The sequence below is a fragment of the Triticum urartu genome, chromosome 3, assembly GCF_003073215.2.
Source record: "Triticum urartu cultivar G1812 chromosome 3, Tu2.1, whole genome shotgun sequence".
NCBI classification, from domain to species: domain Eukaryota; kingdom Viridiplantae; phylum Streptophyta; class Magnoliopsida; order Poales; family Poaceae; genus Triticum; species Triticum urartu.
This window is the reverse complement of record NC_053024.1, coordinates 719,362,104-719,382,817: the sequence shown is the minus strand read 5'-3', so window position 1 is coordinate 719,382,817 and position 20,714 is coordinate 719,362,104. Positions and strand designations below refer to the sequence as shown.

The following is a 20,714-nucleotide window of genomic DNA, read 5'->3' as shown; positions in this document are numbered from 1 at the left end:
ATGCAGATCCACGTGATGGAGACGTTGATGGGCAACACCATCGACCTTGACTTCAACAGCCTAGACACTATCGACGGCGTGAAGGCCAAGATCTATCGCCTCAAGGGCTTTCTTGTAGATCAGCAGTGCCTTCTCTTCGCCGGCAAGCGTCTAGAGAACGGGAACCGCACCTTGGCAGACCACAACATATGCATGGAGTCCACGATAATCCTCGTCCTCCTCCCATGTATTCCAAGAGGACACATGATGCAGATCTTCGTGAAGGGGCTAACTAGGAAGACCATCACTCTCCAGGTTGGGAGCTCGGAAACCGTCGATAGTGTCAAGGTGAAGATCTATGAGAGGGACCACGCCCCTTTCCCGAATGTGCAACGCCTCATCTTTGCTGGCAGGCAGCTGGAGGGAGGGCGCACCTTGGCGGACTCCAAGATTACAAAGCATTGCACCCTTTATTTGACTCTTGGGAGAGTATACCACACACTAAATGCTCCCGTGATACCAATTTTGGAAAATCAATTTTAGATGTTTCAAAAAATACTGAAATTTCTTGTGGATGTTCACAGCATATGTGACTACAACCCCTTAAAAAATCAGATCCAAATTCGAAAAACACATTAAGAAACAAAATGAAAAATCTAAAATGAATAGTGTCACAAAAAGACAAAAGCCTATTCACATCTGGATTTGTCTTTTTTGTTTCTCAATGTGCATTTCGAATTTGAAGCTGAAATTTTTAGGTGCTGTTGACACATACCTTATGAACATTCATGATTTATCTCACAATTTTTTGAAGCATTTAAAATTGAGTTTTTTGAAATAGTATCATGGGAGCATTTAAGGTCTGGTATCACTAGATATTCTCCCCTCTAGGGAGAGTTTACGCCTTCGTGGTGGTTGAGATGCATGGATGGCCGTCCAACCACTAGTTTTATTTTTGCTGGAGTCTTCCATCCAGCTGACATTAGCGGTGTGTTGTGACTTATGAGTAAAAACTATAATTCTACTACTATTAGTATATGTTGCTCCAATCTTGTTGTTTTCAAGTACGGATGTGCTACCTGTTACAATAGTAGGAAAAAGCCTGGTAATGTCATTCGAAAAACGTTGCTACTCGCGCGGAGACCCTACATCGGTAGTATATACCGTTGAGGGTATCACTTAACGTTATATCTCGATCGGCTGCGGATTAAATGATTATCAGAAATCAGACGATTAATCGATTTTATCGGTTGACTATTATTTGGCCTTTTGTTTTCAAATCTCAGGTTTTCAGCACTAAAATATGCTATTTTCAACAAAAAATAATATTGGACAGAAGTATTACCTTGATTCCTTTCCTTTGAATCCTTGTACAATGACAGAAAAAAGGACAACTGTACATATTACATAACAAGATCTGCAAACACAAATACACAATTTTAGGAATAGGCTCGATTTATCAGTATGTTCCCAATAAATCGTTTGGCAGAGGACCTCCTATACGATGCATTTTGCATCATATAGGAACCTGACGCAGAGGGGGGCGCGCTAACTGGGCTGGCCCACACGGTGCAAGGTGAAAAATGACGAACGCGAAAAACAGGAGTTTAAGGGATTTGAACCTGCCACCGCCCACTCATTTGTGGGCGTGCTGCTAGCCAAAGGGCCTTTCGAGATATACTGACAGAAGTACAACACGATACTACAAGACCTAAAGACAGCCGCAAAACATAACACTTGAAAACAATCATGAACAGATTTCCAAAAAAATGGAGCAAAAGTTTGTACTTCCGAACAATCCTTAACAACCACAACCAAATTTTCAAAAATTATGAATACTTTCTAATTTTGAACAAAAAATTGAAATCCCAATTTTTTTTGAATTTAGATAACAACATTTTCAAATTAAGAACAAAATTTGAACATGGGATTTTTTATTAAAATCCCGAATATTTTATGAATTTAGAGAAAAAAATTTGATACCAAGAACAAATTTGAATATGGGAACAAAAAAATGCGTAAAAGTTTTAATTTAGATATTTTTCCTTAAAATCGAGACCAACAATTTAACATGGGAACAAAAAAAATTCAAATTCCTCAACATTTTTTGAAATTAGAGAACAAAATTTGAAGTAAAGAACAACTTGAAAGTCCCAAATTTTTTTTGGAAACGCGAAAAATGAATTAATACATAAAAATGGAAATATTTTCAAAAACTTGAATATTCTATATGTTTTATGAATTTTCGATTACTTTTTTGAAGCAAACAAAAACTGGCCATTTTTACAAATTTCTGAACAAAATTTTAGAAACAGGAACATTTTATGAAATTTCCAAATATATTTGTAAAAATGCGAACATTTTGTAATTTTCTAAACATTTTATGAAAAAGGTAAAAAAATAAAATGCAAATTGAAATACAAAGAAACTAAAACATGAAAGAAAAGAAAATAAACAGTTCATAAAAAAAGAAAAAAGAAAAAAGGAGAAAAAAGAAAAAGAACATGAAGACAAAAAGGATAAAAATAGAACAGAAAAAATGACAGTTCAAGAACCTTCTAGAAGTTTCCCAAAACCGTAGAAAAATGGCTGAGAACCTCTAGAAAGTTCCCAAAACCGGGAACGTTGAAACAAGCCGGCCCAATCCAAACAACCGCTCTATCTCCTATGCGAAACAACGACATTTTAACGCAAAGCGCGTCAAATAGGGATTTCCCGATAAATCGGCCCAAGGCACAACGCAATTATAACCCCGATTGGAAGGGCACGTCAGTTTGAGGACTTGTGATGGGTTTCCTTACAGGGAAGAGAGATATCAATCACAACTTCCCCTACTAACTACTGAATACAACCAAGATGACCCAGAACAATTATTTCACTTGTTTCAAGTTTAAGAAGGACCTTGTGCGCGGTTCACGACTCCTGCATATTGTTCAATCGATCTCCGTGTCCTGTCAGTTCACTAAGTAGACTCACTCTAATGAGGGGCAGAAAAAGATCAAGCCGTGGACACGGGCAAAAAAGTGCCCGACGTCCGTCGGAGATGGAACTGGACGCGTACCATGGTAAACAGAGCAAAATGTAACTCTCTGGAACTAGTTTGCACAAAACTTCATTTCAAACACTAATTGAAGCCACTTGATTCAAACACATTTTGAAACAAAAGTAATACACAATGCACTGCGTAACATAAGTTTGAACTACTTGATTCAAAATACTCAATTCGAAGAGCATATAACTACTTCTAACATACTAAACTTAACTAACTAATCTTCTTCGGCCTCGAGCGCGTCCGAATCCACACCGTCATCACTGGATCTTTCCTCGTAAGAGCCACACTACTAGCGAAATGCTTATACACCGGAGCTCACCAGTAGCGCTTTTAAAAAGCAAGCGTTGCTGCCAAATGGCAGTAGCGCTTGGGCAGGATGAGCGCTGCGAATATGATGATAGCAGTAGCGTTGTAGCTAGGAAACGCGCTACTACTACAATTGCCATACCGTTCCAGGTATGCTAGGGATACTAGTAGCGCTCATTCGTTAAAAGCGCTACTGCTATTGATCTTAGCAATAGCGCTTTTTCCCTAACCGTACTGCTAAATTCAGTCCCAATAAGACCAAAGTTTAGTCCCACCTCGCTCCGCGAATAGAATATTTACCACCTTAAATATGGTGATTCTCAAACCATCACAACCACTTGATCTTCATTAAACTCTATGTGTGTAGGATCTGTGACCGCAATAGGAATCTTCACCGGTTCTTAAACTGAACCAGGGAAGATTCCTATTGACAATTTAGATTCTACACAAAAAGATCATTGATGATCAATGTATTTTTGATTTTTTAACATGCTTAGCCTTAGCAGTACCGTGTTTTGTAGAAAGCCCTACTGCTACATGTGTAGTAGTAGCGCTTTTCCAGTTAAAAGCACTGCTGCTATAGATTTTAGCAATAGCACTTTTGATGGACAAGCACTACCACTAAGGGCCCTTATCCAAACCGGCGCCCCGAGCGCGTCCTCTCACTCTCCCCCTCACACTCTCTCATCGCCTCTGTCGCCTCCATCACCGTCGCGGCCGTCGTCCTCCCTCCGTCCCACCTCCTCCGTCGTTGTCATCCTCCTCCCCCCAAGGTCCCTCCCTCCTCCTCCACCTTTGCTGGCAGCCCCCTCCTCCTCCCTCTCCGCCGGCGGCCCCCTCCTCCCCCTCCCTCTCCGGCGGCCCCCTCCTCCTCCTCCTCCTCCTCCCTCCGGCGCTCGTCCTCCTCCGCCTCCTGCCCTGGCCCCAAAACTCACATTCATGCTTTCATGCTAGATTGTTGCAGATCACGAGCGGAAATTGAACAACCGCACATTTCTTTGCATATCGCAAACATAATAAAAATTATACATAAAGGTGGGACATTGATTGTAATGACATGATTCATACAACGCCGCATAAAAGTAGTAAGATGTACCCAAATCGTAAAGGACATACGCAAAATGTGCATCAACGTACTAGTTGAGAAAACTTTGGTAATACGATCTTGAAATCTTATTTATATTTTCAATGTTCTTGCTTGGAATAACATATGCACTAAGAACTCTACATAAACAACAACATAGAGAACATACCTCCAGATGTAGTGCTTCCGAACAACACAAGCATCACCAGTAAACAAGCAGTGGCAGACCTTCCGTCCATTCTTCCTTGATACATTCCAACCAAAGAAAAGGGACAGTATATAATATCATAAGGACATGGAACTACGTGGCTTCTATAAACTACTACCAGAAAAAGGACTATAAAAAGTGCATCTTTTAGGAAAGAATTACTGTTGATTATTGATTGATATGGACACATTTTTTATCAAGAAAGAATAATTGCTGATTATTGCTTGTTTCTTATGGACAAACCATTTATTAGGAAAGAGTTAGTGTGGATTATTGCTTGATATGGACACTTAATGCTCACTAAATCAAACCAAACCCAGTATACTGAATGAACACCTTTCAATAAGTGAATGCATTGTATTGCTACTTATTAAACCATCATGTTGAACTAAAAAGTACATGAATTTTCCATATTTCAACAACAAAATAAAACACTCAATATGAAAAAATATATATTACTAATATCATGAGATTGAGTAGTCACAAAGTTTACAACGATTGACAACAAAACCTATTATTTTTTGGTATATTAATTTTTTTAAATATAAATAAATACTTAAGGTCTAGCCTGTGCAATTACGCGGATCACTTTGCTAGTTGAAGAAAGAAAGAAAAAACTCCTCAAACTGGCACCCTGGGTCCCTTCATAAATGGAGACAGCAGAAATCTCAATAATTGGAAGCATGGACACTGCCCTGCACATGCATGTGTACGGCTCCTTGGCCTGAAGGAGCGTCGGATGACGCCAGTGCTTGAGCATACGGGAATTTTGACTATTTTGACCTATGGACGAAATCAATTCACAAAATGAACTGCCCGTGAAACTATTTCACAGCACTGACCCTTTTGTGTAGCGCCCGCCACGCAGGCGCCACACCCTACGGTGCAGCGCCTAGCTCGGGGGCGTTGCACGCCAGTCCACCGTGGCAGCCCTTGGGCCCGCACCCAGCAGTGCAGCGCCTCAGAGCTAGGCGCTGCACCGTAATGTGCAGCGCCCGGCCCGCAGGCGCCGCACTGTGACTTAGATGCCAGCCGCCCGCTGCCCCCCCCCACCCCACCCATTCGTTCCAGAGGAGTTACAGAACAGGCGGCCGGCGGCTTCCTCCTCTCCCCCTCTCAATCCCCTGTTAAAGAATCATCAAATCTGACGATTTGGCCCGTGGATTCCTTCACCAATCCATCCTAGAAGGTAATTTTCTCCGATCCCCTTCTTTCTATCCATAGAATGTATGCTATTTCGGAGATTTGAGGAACCCTTGTTTGAATCTTGTGTGTATTAGATTTAGGGAATTTTTGTTTGAATCTTGCATGTATTCGATTTGGGGAACCCTTGTTAGACTAGAATGTGGTTTGGATACATAGGTTGACATGTTATTTATATAGTTTGGATACATAGGTTGACATTTTATTTATATGGAAAAGATATTTGTATTGAATCTTGCATGAGGTAGGCTTAGTTTAGTTTATTGAAATTACATTTGTATTGGCAAGAATGGTTTGGATACATATGCTTTGTATTTTGCATCTAGTAGGCGTACTTTAGTTTATTTGTATTGAAAAGATAATCGTGTTGACAAGAAAGCTTTCTTTCAAAATTGTTAGGATGGTTTGGCTTCTCGATGATCACTGGGACAAACAACACTGGTCGTACGCTATGGCGGTGGAGCAGCGGGTAATAATGAAAGTGGCCTGTTTTATGAATTTCGTATTTATTTCAAACACAAATGCCCCATATGTAATGTTATGAATTGTTTGTTTGTAGGCGCTTGCACCTTTGAAGCTTCGTTCTCACGGGGTCACCCTTGGGTGGATGCGCTATGATGAGCGATACACACCGTATGTAAGGGAGACAGGACTTCTCCCTTTCATTCATATGGTCAGACGGTCGACGCCACCCAACAATGCTCCAGCACTCACCGCGCTTATTGATCATTGGCGGCCGGAGACACATAGTTTCCATCTACGGACCGGGGAGATGACAGTGACGCTCCAGGATATTGCTATGATCACCGGTCTTCCTATCGATGGGAATCCTCTATGTATGAGCACCGACTCCGATGGGTGGCGCGCGCAGATGCATGCCCTTATCGGTATGGTTCCTCCGGAGCCTCCGGAACCAGCAGCAGAAAACAAGAAGAAGGAAAGAGTCGCAGCCGGTGCTACTTTCACGTGGATTACTGAGCACTTTGGTACTTGCCCACCGGAAGTTGATGAGGACACGGTCAAGATATATGCTCGTGTCTACATGTGGTATGTGATATCCAGGACTATGTTTGCTGATGGCACAGGCAAGAATGCTCCATGGATGTGGCTGAAGGCGTTGACCGTCTTCGATAGCAAATGGAGTTGGGGTTCGGCGACACTGGCTTACTTGTATAGATAGGTATGAAGTTGTTTCTTTTTCACTTCATTGCTACATTATGAATGCGATCTTGCTCTTAATTGAACCATGTTCTATTTTATGTGCAGTTGGACGAAGCCTGTTGTAGGTCATCTGGAGGTATTGGTGGTTGTTTGCTCGCACTTTCCATATGGAGCTGGGAGCGTTTGCCGGTTGGACGTCCGAAGAAGGTGAAGTACAATGATTGGGACGACAAAGGCGACCTACTACGGCTACCCACTTGGGCTTACAAGTGGGATGTGATAAATGAGACGACAGATGATCCCTCGGTCATGTACAAGTTGTACCAGAGTGAGCTTGACGCGATCACGCCTGAGCAGGTGAATTGACATGGCATAAGTGATTATGATGCTTCTATTGCAACTCGATATCAATTTTGCATTCTATCCCATTTTGCAGGTGATATGGGAGCCGTATGGAACAGGAGATAGTTTTGGTGACCCTTTAGAGTTTAGGCTGAATCCGATGTGCACTAGGGATAGGGATCTCTGGCGTATGCGGTGCCCACTCATATGCAACTGGGCGGTTGAGCTTCACCTCCCACATCGAGTGCGCCGTCAGTTTGGTTTGTTCCAGGCACATCCGCCGGAGTGGGAGGACACGGACAAGTTGCTACACGCATAAGATATAATTAACCTTGAGTACTTAGCAGCTTCTCGGCGGTTTCGATGCTACTAATATTATGTTTCTAACTTGCAGGTTGGATAGGAAAAGGCAGCGGAAGATTAAGGATTGGGCCAAGCATCACAGAAAGTATGTCGTACAGTTTGCGCTTAGTGTGGAGCAAGCTAGGGCTGGAAAAGGAGTCCAGCTTCGTGAGCACTGCCCTGTAGCGTTCAACAACTATCTCACATGGTTTCTTGCAAGTACCCGTGTGGAGGTATGCAAGCCGGCGTATGCTGAGAAGATTTTGGAAGAACCCACTGTTTTTGATGAGGTAGCCCAACACCAGTACAACGCATTAGTCAGGAAAGGCAACTCAGTGATCCCTTCAGCTCCAATGATGAACTTTGTGGTATTTGCCCTCTTTGCTTTTCATTCACACTATTCAAGGTCAAGAAGTTAGCCAACAAGAGGGGGGGAGCCAGCAAGTGGGGGGGGGGGGAGCAGCCAAAAAGCGCTCAAGGAACTAGCTCTTCTTAGGAACCAGCCATAGTCCTTTATTTGTATGTCTTAGGAACTAGCTCTATGTTGAACTTGGAGTTGATGTCTTAGCAATGTTGAACTTGGTCCTCTATGTTGCACTTGTTGTCTTCATAATGTTGAACTTGATCTTCATTAGCTTCACCATTAAAGCCCTCATCTTGATCATTCACATTGGCAGTCTCGACATGTTTGAACTGGTCTGGATCCTCGAGGGTGACCTCAACTCCCTGCTCAACCACATTGAACTCTGAACCATGACAATCACCCTCTGGGTGCACCAAGTCCCCCTCTCCCTTCCTCATCTCTACCTGATAATGATTCTGTTTGCAAGCTACAGCCCTGCAGCGGGCGTTGACTGTATAGTGTGGCGCCTCGAGTGCTGCACACATGGACTGAGCTAACCAGAGAGCAAACACTCTGGTTGCAAGCTACAGCCAGTGCAGCACCTAGCACCGAGGCGCCACACTGTACAGTGCAACGCCCAGCAAAGTTTGCTCTCTGTTGGCGCCACACTGGGCGTTGCACTGTAGAGTGTGGCGCCTCCATGCGAGGCGCTGCAGTGGCTGTAGCTTACAAACAGAAAGTTTGCTCTCTGTTTAGCTCAGTCCATGTGTGCAACGCCTCAGCTCTAGGCGCTGCACTGTACAGTGTGACGCCTAGCGCTGAGGCACCACACTACACATAGCAAGCAAAGAACTGTGACACATAGTACTTCACGACACATAGTACTTCACGACACATACTAATTCATAATACATAGTACTTCATGACACATAGTAGATCACAACCAAATCGAAGAGGAGAGATAGTAGTTCATGACACATAGTAGTTCACAACCAAATCGAACAGGAGAGATAGTAGTTCATGACATAGCTCTATTGCGTAGAGCAAGGCCCCTTTCCCTTCTTCTTCTTCTTCTTCTTCTCTTCTTCCTCTTCCTCCTCCCTTTTCCTTATGAGGTGGGCCTCCTTAACCACCCTCTCCATGAATATCTTTTCCTCCCTCTCTTTTTTTTCAGCTGCAATTGCCCAAAGCTTCATGGTTCCTTCTTCAAAATCCTTTTGACGCTTCTTCTGTGCCTCCTCACATTTCCTCACCAATGCTTGCTCCCTAGCGCGCATCGCATTTGACGCTCTCTCTTCTTCCTTCCTCTTCTCCTCAAGCTCCTCTTCCTTTTTCTTCTTTAGCTTGGCTGCATCCTCCTCTCTAAGCTTCTTCGCAGCCTTCTCCCACCATCCCGCCATCTCATCTTCGCCATCCTCCTTCATTGTTGGTTTGTTGGGTTGGGAAGCCGCCATACCTACAATGAGTGAAACATAATGGTTAGTAAAGACAATACAAACAAATGGAACATATGAAAAAAATAACATATGGAAAACAAGAACATTTGAAACATTATAGTTAGTGAGCAACATACGGAAATGGTCCATCGAGGTATCCAAACATTCCTCTATAACGACCTTGCCCTTGTCCATCACCACGGCCAAGTCCATCACCAAGGCCAAGACCATCGCCACGGCCAACACCACCACCACGAGCTCTACCACCACCACGGCCTAAACTACCACCACCACGGCCTCTTGTAAGTCCTAGTTGCCGACCTCTTTGTTGCCTAGATCCTCTTTGACTAACACTTGGTTGGCTTGGCACTTGGTGGCTACCACTTGGTTGGCTAGGCACTTGTTGGCTACCACTAGGTTGGCTCCCACTTGGTTGCCTTGGCACTTGGTGGCTACCACTAGGTTGGCTCCCACTTGGTTGCCTTGGCACTTGTTGGCTACCACTAGGTTGGCTCCCACTTGGTTGCCTTGGCACTTGTTGGCTACCACGTTGTTGCCTTCGCACTTGTTGGCTACCTCTTGGTTGGCTTGGCACTTGTTGGCTACCACTTGGTTGGCTCCCTTGTGTAGCTCCTTGTTGGCTAGTGCTTGCATCATTTTTCTTGGACCTTTTCCTTGGTTTCGTACATTTTCTTTTGTTGTGGCCATGACCTTTGCATTCCCCACAACGGGAGCTCTCATGAGGCTCTTGGAATTGATCGTTTCCCGCTTCGCGGCGGCCACCATGGCCCCATCCGTCCATGTCGCCTCTAAAACGCTTTGTTTTACGTCTACCACGTTTAACAACCTTCAACTCCGGATCCGGCCATAGTTGAACTCCATGGTACTCCGGCCATTGTGATTGGTCAAAGTATGGGTGAAAGCGGGGAGCCCATGTTTTCTTGACCGTCATGATTGAGAACTCCAACTCCCTCACGGTGCGTGGGTGATTGATGTCCACATTTCTAACGCGACCGGCGGTATACAAATGTGAGAATGGGAGATGAAGCAACAATGGCCTCCCGCAAGAGCAATCACATTGTGTTAACGACACCTTGAATGCCCGACCTCCATGTTGCCGGCCATCGTTTGTGGTTCCTCCTGGCTCTTTCACTTCATACTTCCACTCTTCGTTGTCATATAATATAGCTTCTTCTGAGTCCGCCTCTCATGATTGAAATTCTAACCATTCATCAACCTTGGGTGGGAACTTGTACTTGTACTTGCGCGGGTTCTCACCCGCTATCTATGCATCAGTTTCCATTGAGTACTTTAGAAAGTACGCATTCATCTTGTCAAATGTGTATTGAACTATTGCCGTCACAGGTAATCCACGTGCACCTTTGAGCACCCTATTGAAGAATTCGGCCATATTGCTTGTCATTTGACCGTATCTTCGGCCATCTTCATCAAAAGCACGTGCCCACTTGTTCCGGTGGGGAATGTGCCTATTCATAAAGTCTTGACCCCCGTGATCAAGTTTTTTGTGTGCGCGCAATTTGTTCAACAAAGCGGCGAACCACTTCTCGGAGAAAGCAAGACAACAATCTTGAAGATCATCGGCCAACTCCTTAAGGCCACATGCCCTATAGAAGTTCAAACAAAAGTGCCTCATGCACCATCGATGGTGCAACGGAGCATGCCCGGGAATGTCAATCTCCACTGCGTTAAGAATTCCTGCATGCCGATCCGATATGACACAAATTTTCCTTTGAGCGGGTAACATCTTCGTCCTCAAAAGACGCATAAACCACTCCCAGTTGTCATTGTTCTCCGCCTCAACCAAAGCAAATGCCAATGGCAACACCCGGTTATTGGCATCACTTGCTATCGCAACCAACAAGGTGCCCTTGTATTGTCTGGTCAAGAACGTGCCATCAATGGAGATGACCGGCCTACAGTGTTCAAAAGCCCTCACGCATTGCTCGAACGCCCAAAATGCACGGCCAAATACTCGGACTTTCTTTCCTTCATAAACCGTTGTTTGGTGCCCATGAGGCTCGACAACATGAACCATGCCCGGGTTTGTGGCGGCCATGGCTAACAACAACCTAGGGATTCGGTTGTATGCTTCCTCCCAAGTACCATACAACATCTTAAATGCGGCTTGCTTCGCCTTCCATGCCTTGCCGTACTTCACCTTGTAATGAAAGATGGCTTTCACAAGGTCAATGACATGTTGGGCGCTCATTGTTGCAACTGTGGATATTGAGTTGGAGAGCCTGTAAGCGATGAACTCAGACGTGAGTTGTCTGTGGTCTTGGGACACAATCTTGCCATCCACCCTTTTGCCTCGGCACATGTGAGTTGGCACACAACTCACTACGTGCCAAGCGGGACCTCCTTTCCATGGTCTTGCACGCACAATCCACGGACATATTTCATCTTCACATGCACATGCAACCGTGTAGCGCACATTGACGTCCGAATGCACCACCTTGTGTGGACGATAATGCGTAACCGAGTAGTTGTCGAGCCACATCTTCAATTCCAAGAAGGTTTCGAACTTACACCCTTTACCAATCCGGTTCTTGTCGTCTCCCAAATCACGGTGAGAGCTTGGCCTAACCCCAAGAGATATAGATTTGCCACCATCCACAACGGCTTCATCCGCGAGACTAACATCCTTGAACAATGGTGTCTTGTGATCCCGACCGAATACCTTCTCGAAAGCTTCGGCCTCCTTCACCGTGAACCCCTCCTCATCAACTTGTTCATCGGGACCTTCGTCATCCGAATCCGATGCATATGCACGGGAAAAAGGGATGGAATGGTCCATTGTCTCTTGCAAATGATATTTGTCAAGATCACCCACATTGTTGTCATGGAGATCAACTTCATTGTCATCGTCTGCATACTCATCATTGTCCTCTTGCAAAGCTTCATCTTGGTTGTTTGTAAACGGGCTCAATGTTGGCCTCACTTCTTGGGTCAAAAGAGGTTCAACAATTTCATCTCGCTTCAAGGGTGGGGGGCTACTAGCAACCAAAGGGGAGGGTTTCCGGTTCAAGTCCAAATGCAAATTTGAATCAACCTTCTTCGTTGCAAATAACTCAAGAGCCTTGTCAAGTGAATCGGCCACCGTTTCCTTGTATGCAACCCAACGTTGCTCCGAGTTGATACGCATTGTCTTCCAACGGATGTGCATTCCAAAACCTACATTATGCCTTCCCTCCAACTCAACGATATCACTAGGGTCCATCCAATTCAAATCTTTCCTCACTTGTTGCAAGAGCTCCGCATAGCTAGGACTACTATCAAACAACATATCTACCTCATCCGGATCCGGTTCAATATTGCCTTTCAAGAAGGCGTCTTTGTCCCCATGATGAACAAACACACATGTTCTTCCCATCCCTATAAGCATTCAAACAACACATCGTAACATTGCTTCCATGAGTACTAATTTAAGGATTAACACGGAATACAAACCCTAATACATATATATCAAACAACAACCCTAACCCTAACCCTAACCCTAACCATAACCCTAACCCTAACCATAACCCTAACAATAACCCTAACCATAACCCTAGCACCAACATAAGAACACCCATAAGAATAACCCTAACATACTAACAAAGCCTAATCATAGGAAATTGGCAAGCAAAGATCTCACATCTCCATGCAAATCTCTAGATCCAAACAAAACTAGGGTTTCCCAAACTAGCATTACTTGGATCAAAACAAGGGATCGGAGAAGATTACCTTGAGGGAGGGTATGACTTCGAAATCCACGGACAAATTCTTCAAATTTGCAAGTTTTGGGAGAGGATTTGAGAGGGGGAGAGAGTGGGAGAGGGGGCAAAGCTCGGGTTGGGGTGTGTGGGGTGGGGGGAGTGGGGGAGGGGGGCCCAGCCGCTGGATAAGTCACAGTGCAGCGCCCGAACGCTAGGTGCTGCACATTACATGTGTGGCGCCTAGCTAGGAGGCGCTGCACTGCTGGGTGCGGGCCCAAGGACTGCCACGGTGGACTGGCGTGCAACGCCCGCGAGCTAGGCGCTGCACCGTAGGGTGTGGCGCCTGCGTGGCGGGCGCTACACAAAAGGGTCAGTGCTGTGAAATAGTTTCACGGGCAGTTCATTTTGTGAATTGATTTCGTCCACAGGTCAAAATAGTCAAAATTGCCTGAGCAGACTCGGTTGGCACAGGAAATGTAGAAGAAACAATGGTGACGCATGTACAAAGCCCACATGAGTAGTCTGCATGGGGACAACAGTTGATACAGTTTATGCCCCAGATGTCGTATTACCACCATGAATTCAGACGTTTTTTGCTCGCTTACTAGCATCTCTATTTGGTATATCCTCATCCCTGTTAGCACCATCAGCATGCCCATCATCATGGTTTTCCAAAATCCGAGGAATGAAGTCATCATGAGCCATAAAATCATCCTCCTCTAGCACAAACCGAAATGCACCCCCCATTAAGTTTGACATAAGCATCAGAGGAGACTGAGGCTTCATCAGACCCATCATGTTTGACTAAAATATCCATGTCATAAACAGCCACCTGGATCCACACAATATCGTGTCGACGCAAGCAAACCAAGTCAACATCCTGAGTGGCACAAATACCTGATCCGACCGCCCACAGACCAAGGAAATGGCGTAGAGGTGGTGAAAATCGGTGACGTGCACCTAAACAAGCTGCAAGGGAAGTAGCGACGGAAACTCCTTGACATTTGTTACCTCTTGAGCACTGCGTTGGTTTTCCCTTGAAGAGGAAAGGGTGATGCAACAAAGTAGCGTAAGTATTTCCCTCAGTTTTTGAGAACCAAGGTATCAGTTCAGTAGGAGGCCACGCACGAGTCCCTCGCACCTACACAAACAAATAAATCATCGCAACCAACACAATAAAGGGGTTGTCAATCCCTTCACGGTCACTTACGAGGGTGAGATCTGATAGATATGATAAGATAATATTTTTGGTATTTTCATGATAAAGATGCAAAGTAAAATAAAAGGTAATAAAAATAGCTAAGTGTTGGAAGATTAATATGATGGAAGATAGACCCGGGGGCCATAGGTTTCACTAGTGGTTTCTCTCAAGAGTATAAGTATTACGGTGGGTGAACAAATTACTGTTCAGCAATTGACAGAATTGAGCATAGTTATGAGAATATCTAGGTATGATCATGTAAATAGGCATCACGTCCGAGCCAAGTAGACCGACTCCTGCCTGCATCTACTACTATTACTCCACACATCGACCGATATCCAGCATGCATCTAGAGTATTAAGATCATAAGAACATAGTAACGCTTTAAGTAAGATGACATGATGTAGAGGGATAAACTCATGCAATATGATATAAACCCCATCTTGTTATCCTCGACGGAAACAATACAATACATGCCTTGCTGCCCCTACTGTCACTGGGAAAGGAAACCGCAAGATTGAACCCAAAGCTAAGTGAAAGCACAATTGCTCCCCAGGTGGTTTTGGTAATTGATGTCAACATATCTCTTGTTGGACTAACACTTTTATCTAGTATGTTTCAGATAAGTTCAACAATGGAGTGGCATGGACTAAAGGATGTGGAAACTCCTTCAAGATGCTAAGGACAAAGGACTGGCTAAACCTTCAAGCTCAAGACTCTTCATTTTACATTTTAGTGATCCAAGATCACATTGAGTCTATAGGAAAAGCCAATACTATCAAGGAGGGATGAGGTGTTGCTTAATGAGCCTCTTGCTTCATGTGCTTAGTGATATGCTCCAAAACCCTCAGCTACTTTCCCATATCCACACTTGACCTAAACCTAAAGTCAAACTCGGCCCCACCGATTCTTTCAACCCGGCGCCACCGAGTTTCACATGTCATAGCCACTGCCAAACCCTAGAAAATCGGTTCTACCGATAGGGATCTCGGTCTCACCGAGATGGGATTGTAATCTCTCTGTGTATGTCCATTGCCAAAATCAGTCTCACCGAGTTTAGACAATTGGTACTACCGAGATTACAATGCAAACTCTCTGTTTCCTTTTTGTAACTTTTCGGTCTCACCGAAAGAGCAAATCGGTCCCACCGAGTTTACCTGACCAACTCTCTGGTTAGCTTATTACCAAATCGGTCTCACCGAGTTTGTGTAATCGGTCTCACCGAGATTACGTTATGCCCTAACCCTAACCATATCGGTCCTACCGAGTTGCATGTCAGTCCCACCGAAAATTCCTAACGGTCACTAGGTTTACTAAATCGGTCCGACCGAGTTTGTTGATTCGGTCCCACCGAGTTTGGTAAATTGTGTGTAACGGTTGGATTTTGTGTGGAGGCTATATATACCCCTCCACCTCCTCTTCATTCGTAGAGAGAGCCATCAGAACACATCTACACTTCCAACTCACATGTTCTGAGAGAGAACCACCTACTCATGTGTTGAGGCCAAGATATTCCATTCCTACCATATGAATCTTGATCTCTAGCCTTCCCCAAGTTGCTTTCCACTCAAATCTTCTTTCCACTAGATCTAAATCCTATTTGAGAGAGTTGAGTGTTGGGGAGACTATCATTTGAAGCACAAGAGCAAGGAGTTCATCATCAACACACCATTTGTTACTTCTTGGAGAGTGGTGTCTCCTAGATTGGCTAGGTGTCACTTGGGAGCCTCCGACAAGATTGTGGAGTTGAACCAAGGAGTTTGTAAGGGCAAGGAGATCGCCTACTTCGTGAAGATCTACCGCTAGTGAGGCAAGTCCTTCGTGGGCGATGGCCATGGTGGGATAGACAAGGTTGATTCTTCATGGACCCTTCGTGGGTGGAGCCCTCCGTGGACTCGCGCAACCGTTACCCTTTGTGGGTTGAAGTCTCCATCAACGTGGATGTAGGATAGCACCACCTATCCGAACCATGCCAAAAACATCCGTGTCACCAATTGCGTTTGAATTCTCCAAACCCTTCCCTTTACATTCTTGCAAGATGCGTGCTTTACTTTCCGCTGCTCATATACTCTTTGATGCTTGCTTGATATGTGTTATGAATGTTGAAATTGTGCCTAAACTCCACTTAAACCGAAAAAGTTTAAAAACTGCAACTTTAGCACTAAGTGTCTAATCACCCCCCTCTAGACACATCTACTTCAAGGTCCTACACTAAGCACTTCTCCCATTGCAAGAAAGATCAATCTAGTAGGCCAAACCAAACTGATAATTCGAAGAGACTTGCAAAGATAACCAATCATACATAAAAGAATTCAGAGAAGATTCAAATATTGGTCATAGATAAACTTGATCATAAACCCACAATTCATCGGTCTCAACAAACACACCGCAAAAGAAGATTACATCGAATAGATCTCCACAAGAGAGGGGGAGAACATTGTATTGAGATCCAAAAAGAGAGAAGAAGCCATCTAGCTAATAACTATGGACCCGAAGGTCTGAGGTAAACTACTCACACATCATCGGAGAGGCTATGGTGTTGATGTAGAAGCCCTCCATGATCTATGCCCCCTCTGGCGGAGCTCCAGAAAAGGCCCCAAGATGGGATCTCACGGGTACAGAAGGTTGCGGCGGTGGAATTAGGTTTTTGTCTCCGTATCTGATAGTTTGAGGGTACGTGGGTATATATAGGAGGAAGAAGTACGTCGATGGAGCAACGTGGGGCCCACGAGGGTGGAGGGCGCGCCCTCCTACCTCGTGCCCTCCTAGTTGATGTCTTGACGTAGGGTCCAAGTCCTCTGGATCACGTTCGTTCCGAAAATCACATTCCCGAAGGTTTCATTCCGTTTGGACTCCGTTTGATATTCTTTTTCTGCGAAACTCTGAAATAGACAAAAAACATCAATTCTGGGTTGGGCCTCCGGTTAATAGGTTAGTCCTAAAAATAATATAAAAGTGTATAATAAAGCCCATTAATGTCCAAAACAAAATATAATATAGTATGGAACAATAAAAAGTTATAGATACGTTGGAGACGTATCAACATTCCATTCACTAAAAGCAATCTTCACGTGATGTGATTTGACATTATACTCAAACGTTGTCACATGCTGCAAAATCTCCACAGAACGGAAAGAAACTAAAAAAGCATTGGCTTCATGAGGCACGGCTTCCCACTTCCACAAAGTTTGAACCGCGGAGATTTTTGCAACCTCGGCCTCCACCACATAAGAAGACAAGGTTCTCCTTGAAGAGTGAGTCCAGAAGTTGCACAAACATTGTAATAACTAAACCGCATCCACCAAGCGGCGCCTGGCATTGATTGCTTGAGAACAGGGTAGCGGTGCATATGATGCTTGTAGTTGTTGCAAATGCGACAAAAATGAACCACCGTGCAATCCTTAGATAGATGGTCATATGAACTGCATTTGAAACACCAAAGACCCATTTTTTTACTCTTCATCAGATGGCCAGTAGTGTCAAAAGAGGCCGAAGTCGCCGCATTACCGTCTAGGGCTGATTGAGTTTGAGCGGTGGGGGCGACCGTAACTGACAACGATGGGAACGCCGGTGAAGAGCACACACCGCTGGGGGGCCGGGGGGGGGGGGGGGGGGGGGGTGTCAACACTAGCAGTTGCAGCATCACGACGTCCCCCTTGAGCTTGTTCTTGGGATGACGAGTGGGAAGTGCTTTAGGCGCTTGTTTGTTGTTAGCACCGAAGATGACCGGCGCCGATGGCCATTGGACGAACGGTGTAGAGGTGGAGGTCCAGCAGCCATACCAAAGCCGGCAGACAGTCTAGGCTTTGAAGGGAAAGTTGGAGCTGTTTGTCCTGTCGGCAGGGTCGTCGCATGTGCGAGTTGTGAATGAATTTTTAGGTATTTAATTGGGATAAATGAATTTTGATTTCTAAAAAGGTGTAAATGAATTCTTAAAAAAATATGAAACTTGGCATGATCACATGGCATGCCCACGTGGTGTGTGTGGTAAAAATGAGAGAGTTGCGGAAAAATTGTGATGCACTTCTCTTGGAAACTGAACATCATCCCGGAAATTATTCTACAATAAATTAAGACTACTATTTATTAATTTTCTGGGAAGTATTCATACCTGTGGCAACTATTTTCTTAAAAATATTAACATATCTTTCTAAAATACTGATAATAACATGGCATCACCCACGGTGATGATTAGATGATAGTATTACTCACTTTTGGCCAGGACCAATGGCGCTGCAGCGTTGCTCCTTCTGTCCAAAAGAAAACTGAATTCACCCAAAAAAACAGGTTAAAAAGCCAGCAACTCCTCTTACGAAAAAGCATTATTTTATAGTAGGATGTTAATGAAATTTTAAAAATCATAAATTATTTTTTTACAAAATTATAATAAATCATGAGATTTGAAAAAATTCATAATTCTCTAAAGTATTTATAATTTTTTAAAAATATTCATGTATTTTGTAAAAAATGTTTAAAATCTAGGAAAACAAAAGAAACAGAAAAAAACAATCAGAAAGGCAAAACCCCCAATGAAAGAAGCAGCATGAATCCAGAAAAAGAAAAGCATAAAAAGCAAATGAAAACCGGGGTCAGGAAACCAATGAAAAAAAACGGCCAAAATGAGTGGGATCCGTGCAAGAAAAAAAATGATATTCCAATTTTGTGAAAGAAATTAATTAAGGGTGTATATGTGCGATGGTATTGTAAAACCTAATCGATTGGACTGGACCCTATAAAAAGAATGCCATCTATATATTCTATCCCCAACCCTAACTCTCGTACTACTCCGGATCGCGATCTCCCTCCCTGCCTGCTCTCTCTCCGGCGGAAGCAACAAGCATCGACGTATGGTCGATCCACTTCAAGGTACGTACGGAGCTGTTCATTGTTGTTTTGGGCGTATCCATATTCTATGCTACAAGCTAGTGCGAGGATCTCATGTCGGTGATTGCTAGGATCATCTCAGTTTTAGATCTTAGGACAACGTCATAAACTGTTCATCACTAACTTCTTTTGGGAAGAAACTATCTTTATATGTACTGCTCCACCTTGTGACAAGATTTCTCCCGTTGCTTAAGTACGTACCTGCTGGAATTGTTGACGTTTTTGTGCATTGCTCTATAGCTTAAACATACAAGTGCCTAACGACTGCCAGTGTTTGGTTTTTGCTCATCCAGAACAATGAACATCTTTGTCAAGAACCCCACCGGTAGAACCATCCGGGTCTGGGTTCACCCATCAGACACCTTCCGTTCCGTCAAGGAGAAGATCCAGAAGCGGTATCACCTCATCTTCAGTGGGGTGCACCTAGAGGATGAGAGTACATTTGCCGATTACAACATCCAGCAGGACTCCACTCTTGACCTTGAAGAGAAGACGCAGATCTACGTGATGGAGACACTGATGGGCAGAATCATCAACAAGCTTGACGTTGACATCCTAGACACTATCGACAGCGTGAAGGCCAAGATCTATCGCCTCGAGGGCTTCCCCGTAGATCAGCAGTGCCTCATCTTCGCTGGCAAGCGTCTAGAGAACGGGAACCGCACCTTGGCAGACCACAAGATCTGCAAGGAGTCCACAATACTCCTTGTCCTCCACCCGTGTATTCGGAGAGGAGACATGATCCAGATCTTCATGAAGGTGCTGACTGGGAAGACCATCACTCTCGAGGTTGGGAGCTTGGACACCATTGATAGCGTCAAGGTGAAGATCTATGAGAGGAACTACGCCCCTTTCCCGAAAGAGCAACGCCTCATCTTTGCTGCCAGGCAGCTGGAGAGCGGCACCTTGGCGGACTACAAGGTTCATGAGGAGTGCACCCTTCATTTGTGTCTACGTCTTCGTTGAGATGGATGGATGGCCGTGCAACCACTAGTTTTATTTTGCTGGAGTCTTCCTTCCGGGTGACATTTGTGGTGTGTTTGTGACTTATGAGTAAAACTAACATTCTAGTGTGTTAGAATATCTTGCTCCAGTCTTGTTGCTTTCAAGTAGGGATGTGTTACAGTTACGATGTAGTATCATTTATTAGTACCGAGTTACTGCTTTTTTGTTTGAAAGGATTTATGCATTCATTAAAAAGAAAAGAGTTACTCGGTTAATTAGAGAAAACCGAGCGAAAACCAGATTGCCCAATTATGAGTGAAAACCTAATGAAACCATCACAACTGCTGAGCGGCAAACACATGCCCTACGCACACCCCTCCAAAGAGGGCCTCACTGAGACAGCACAGAGGCGTCATCATCATCACTCCCCCCTTAGATGCATCATCGCCATCCAAAATCTTGAGCAAACGACTCAGACTTCGTCGTAGGCGATCATCAACTCAAAGCAC

General features: G+C 44.4%; 1 protein-coding gene across 1 annotated transcript; it reads left to right on the top strand.

Annotated features, from left to right (window-relative positions):
- Positions 1 to 20,226, top strand: LOC125546186 (polyubiquitin 11-like). Its single transcript, XM_048710357.1, has 4 exons — positions 1 to 468; positions 13,295 to 13,299; positions 19,554 to 19,599; positions 19,801 to 20,226. The coding sequence occupies exons 1-4, from the start codon at positions 1 to 3 to the stop codon at positions 20,224 to 20,226; spliced, it is 945 nt and encodes a 314-aa protein (XP_048566314.1).
- Positions 20,227 to 20,714: the final 488 nt, after the last annotated feature.

Bases quoted from the DNA above. Each gene is read 5' to 3' on its own strand.
- LOC125546186 (XM_048710357.1), top strand. From the start codon at position 1: ATGCAGATCCACGTGATGGAGACGTTGATGGGCAACACCATCGACCTT. The intron at 19,600-19,800 runs GTCTGGGTTCAC...ATCATCAACAAG, and splicing joins CCACCGGTAGAACCATCCGG to CTTGACGTTGACATCCTAGA.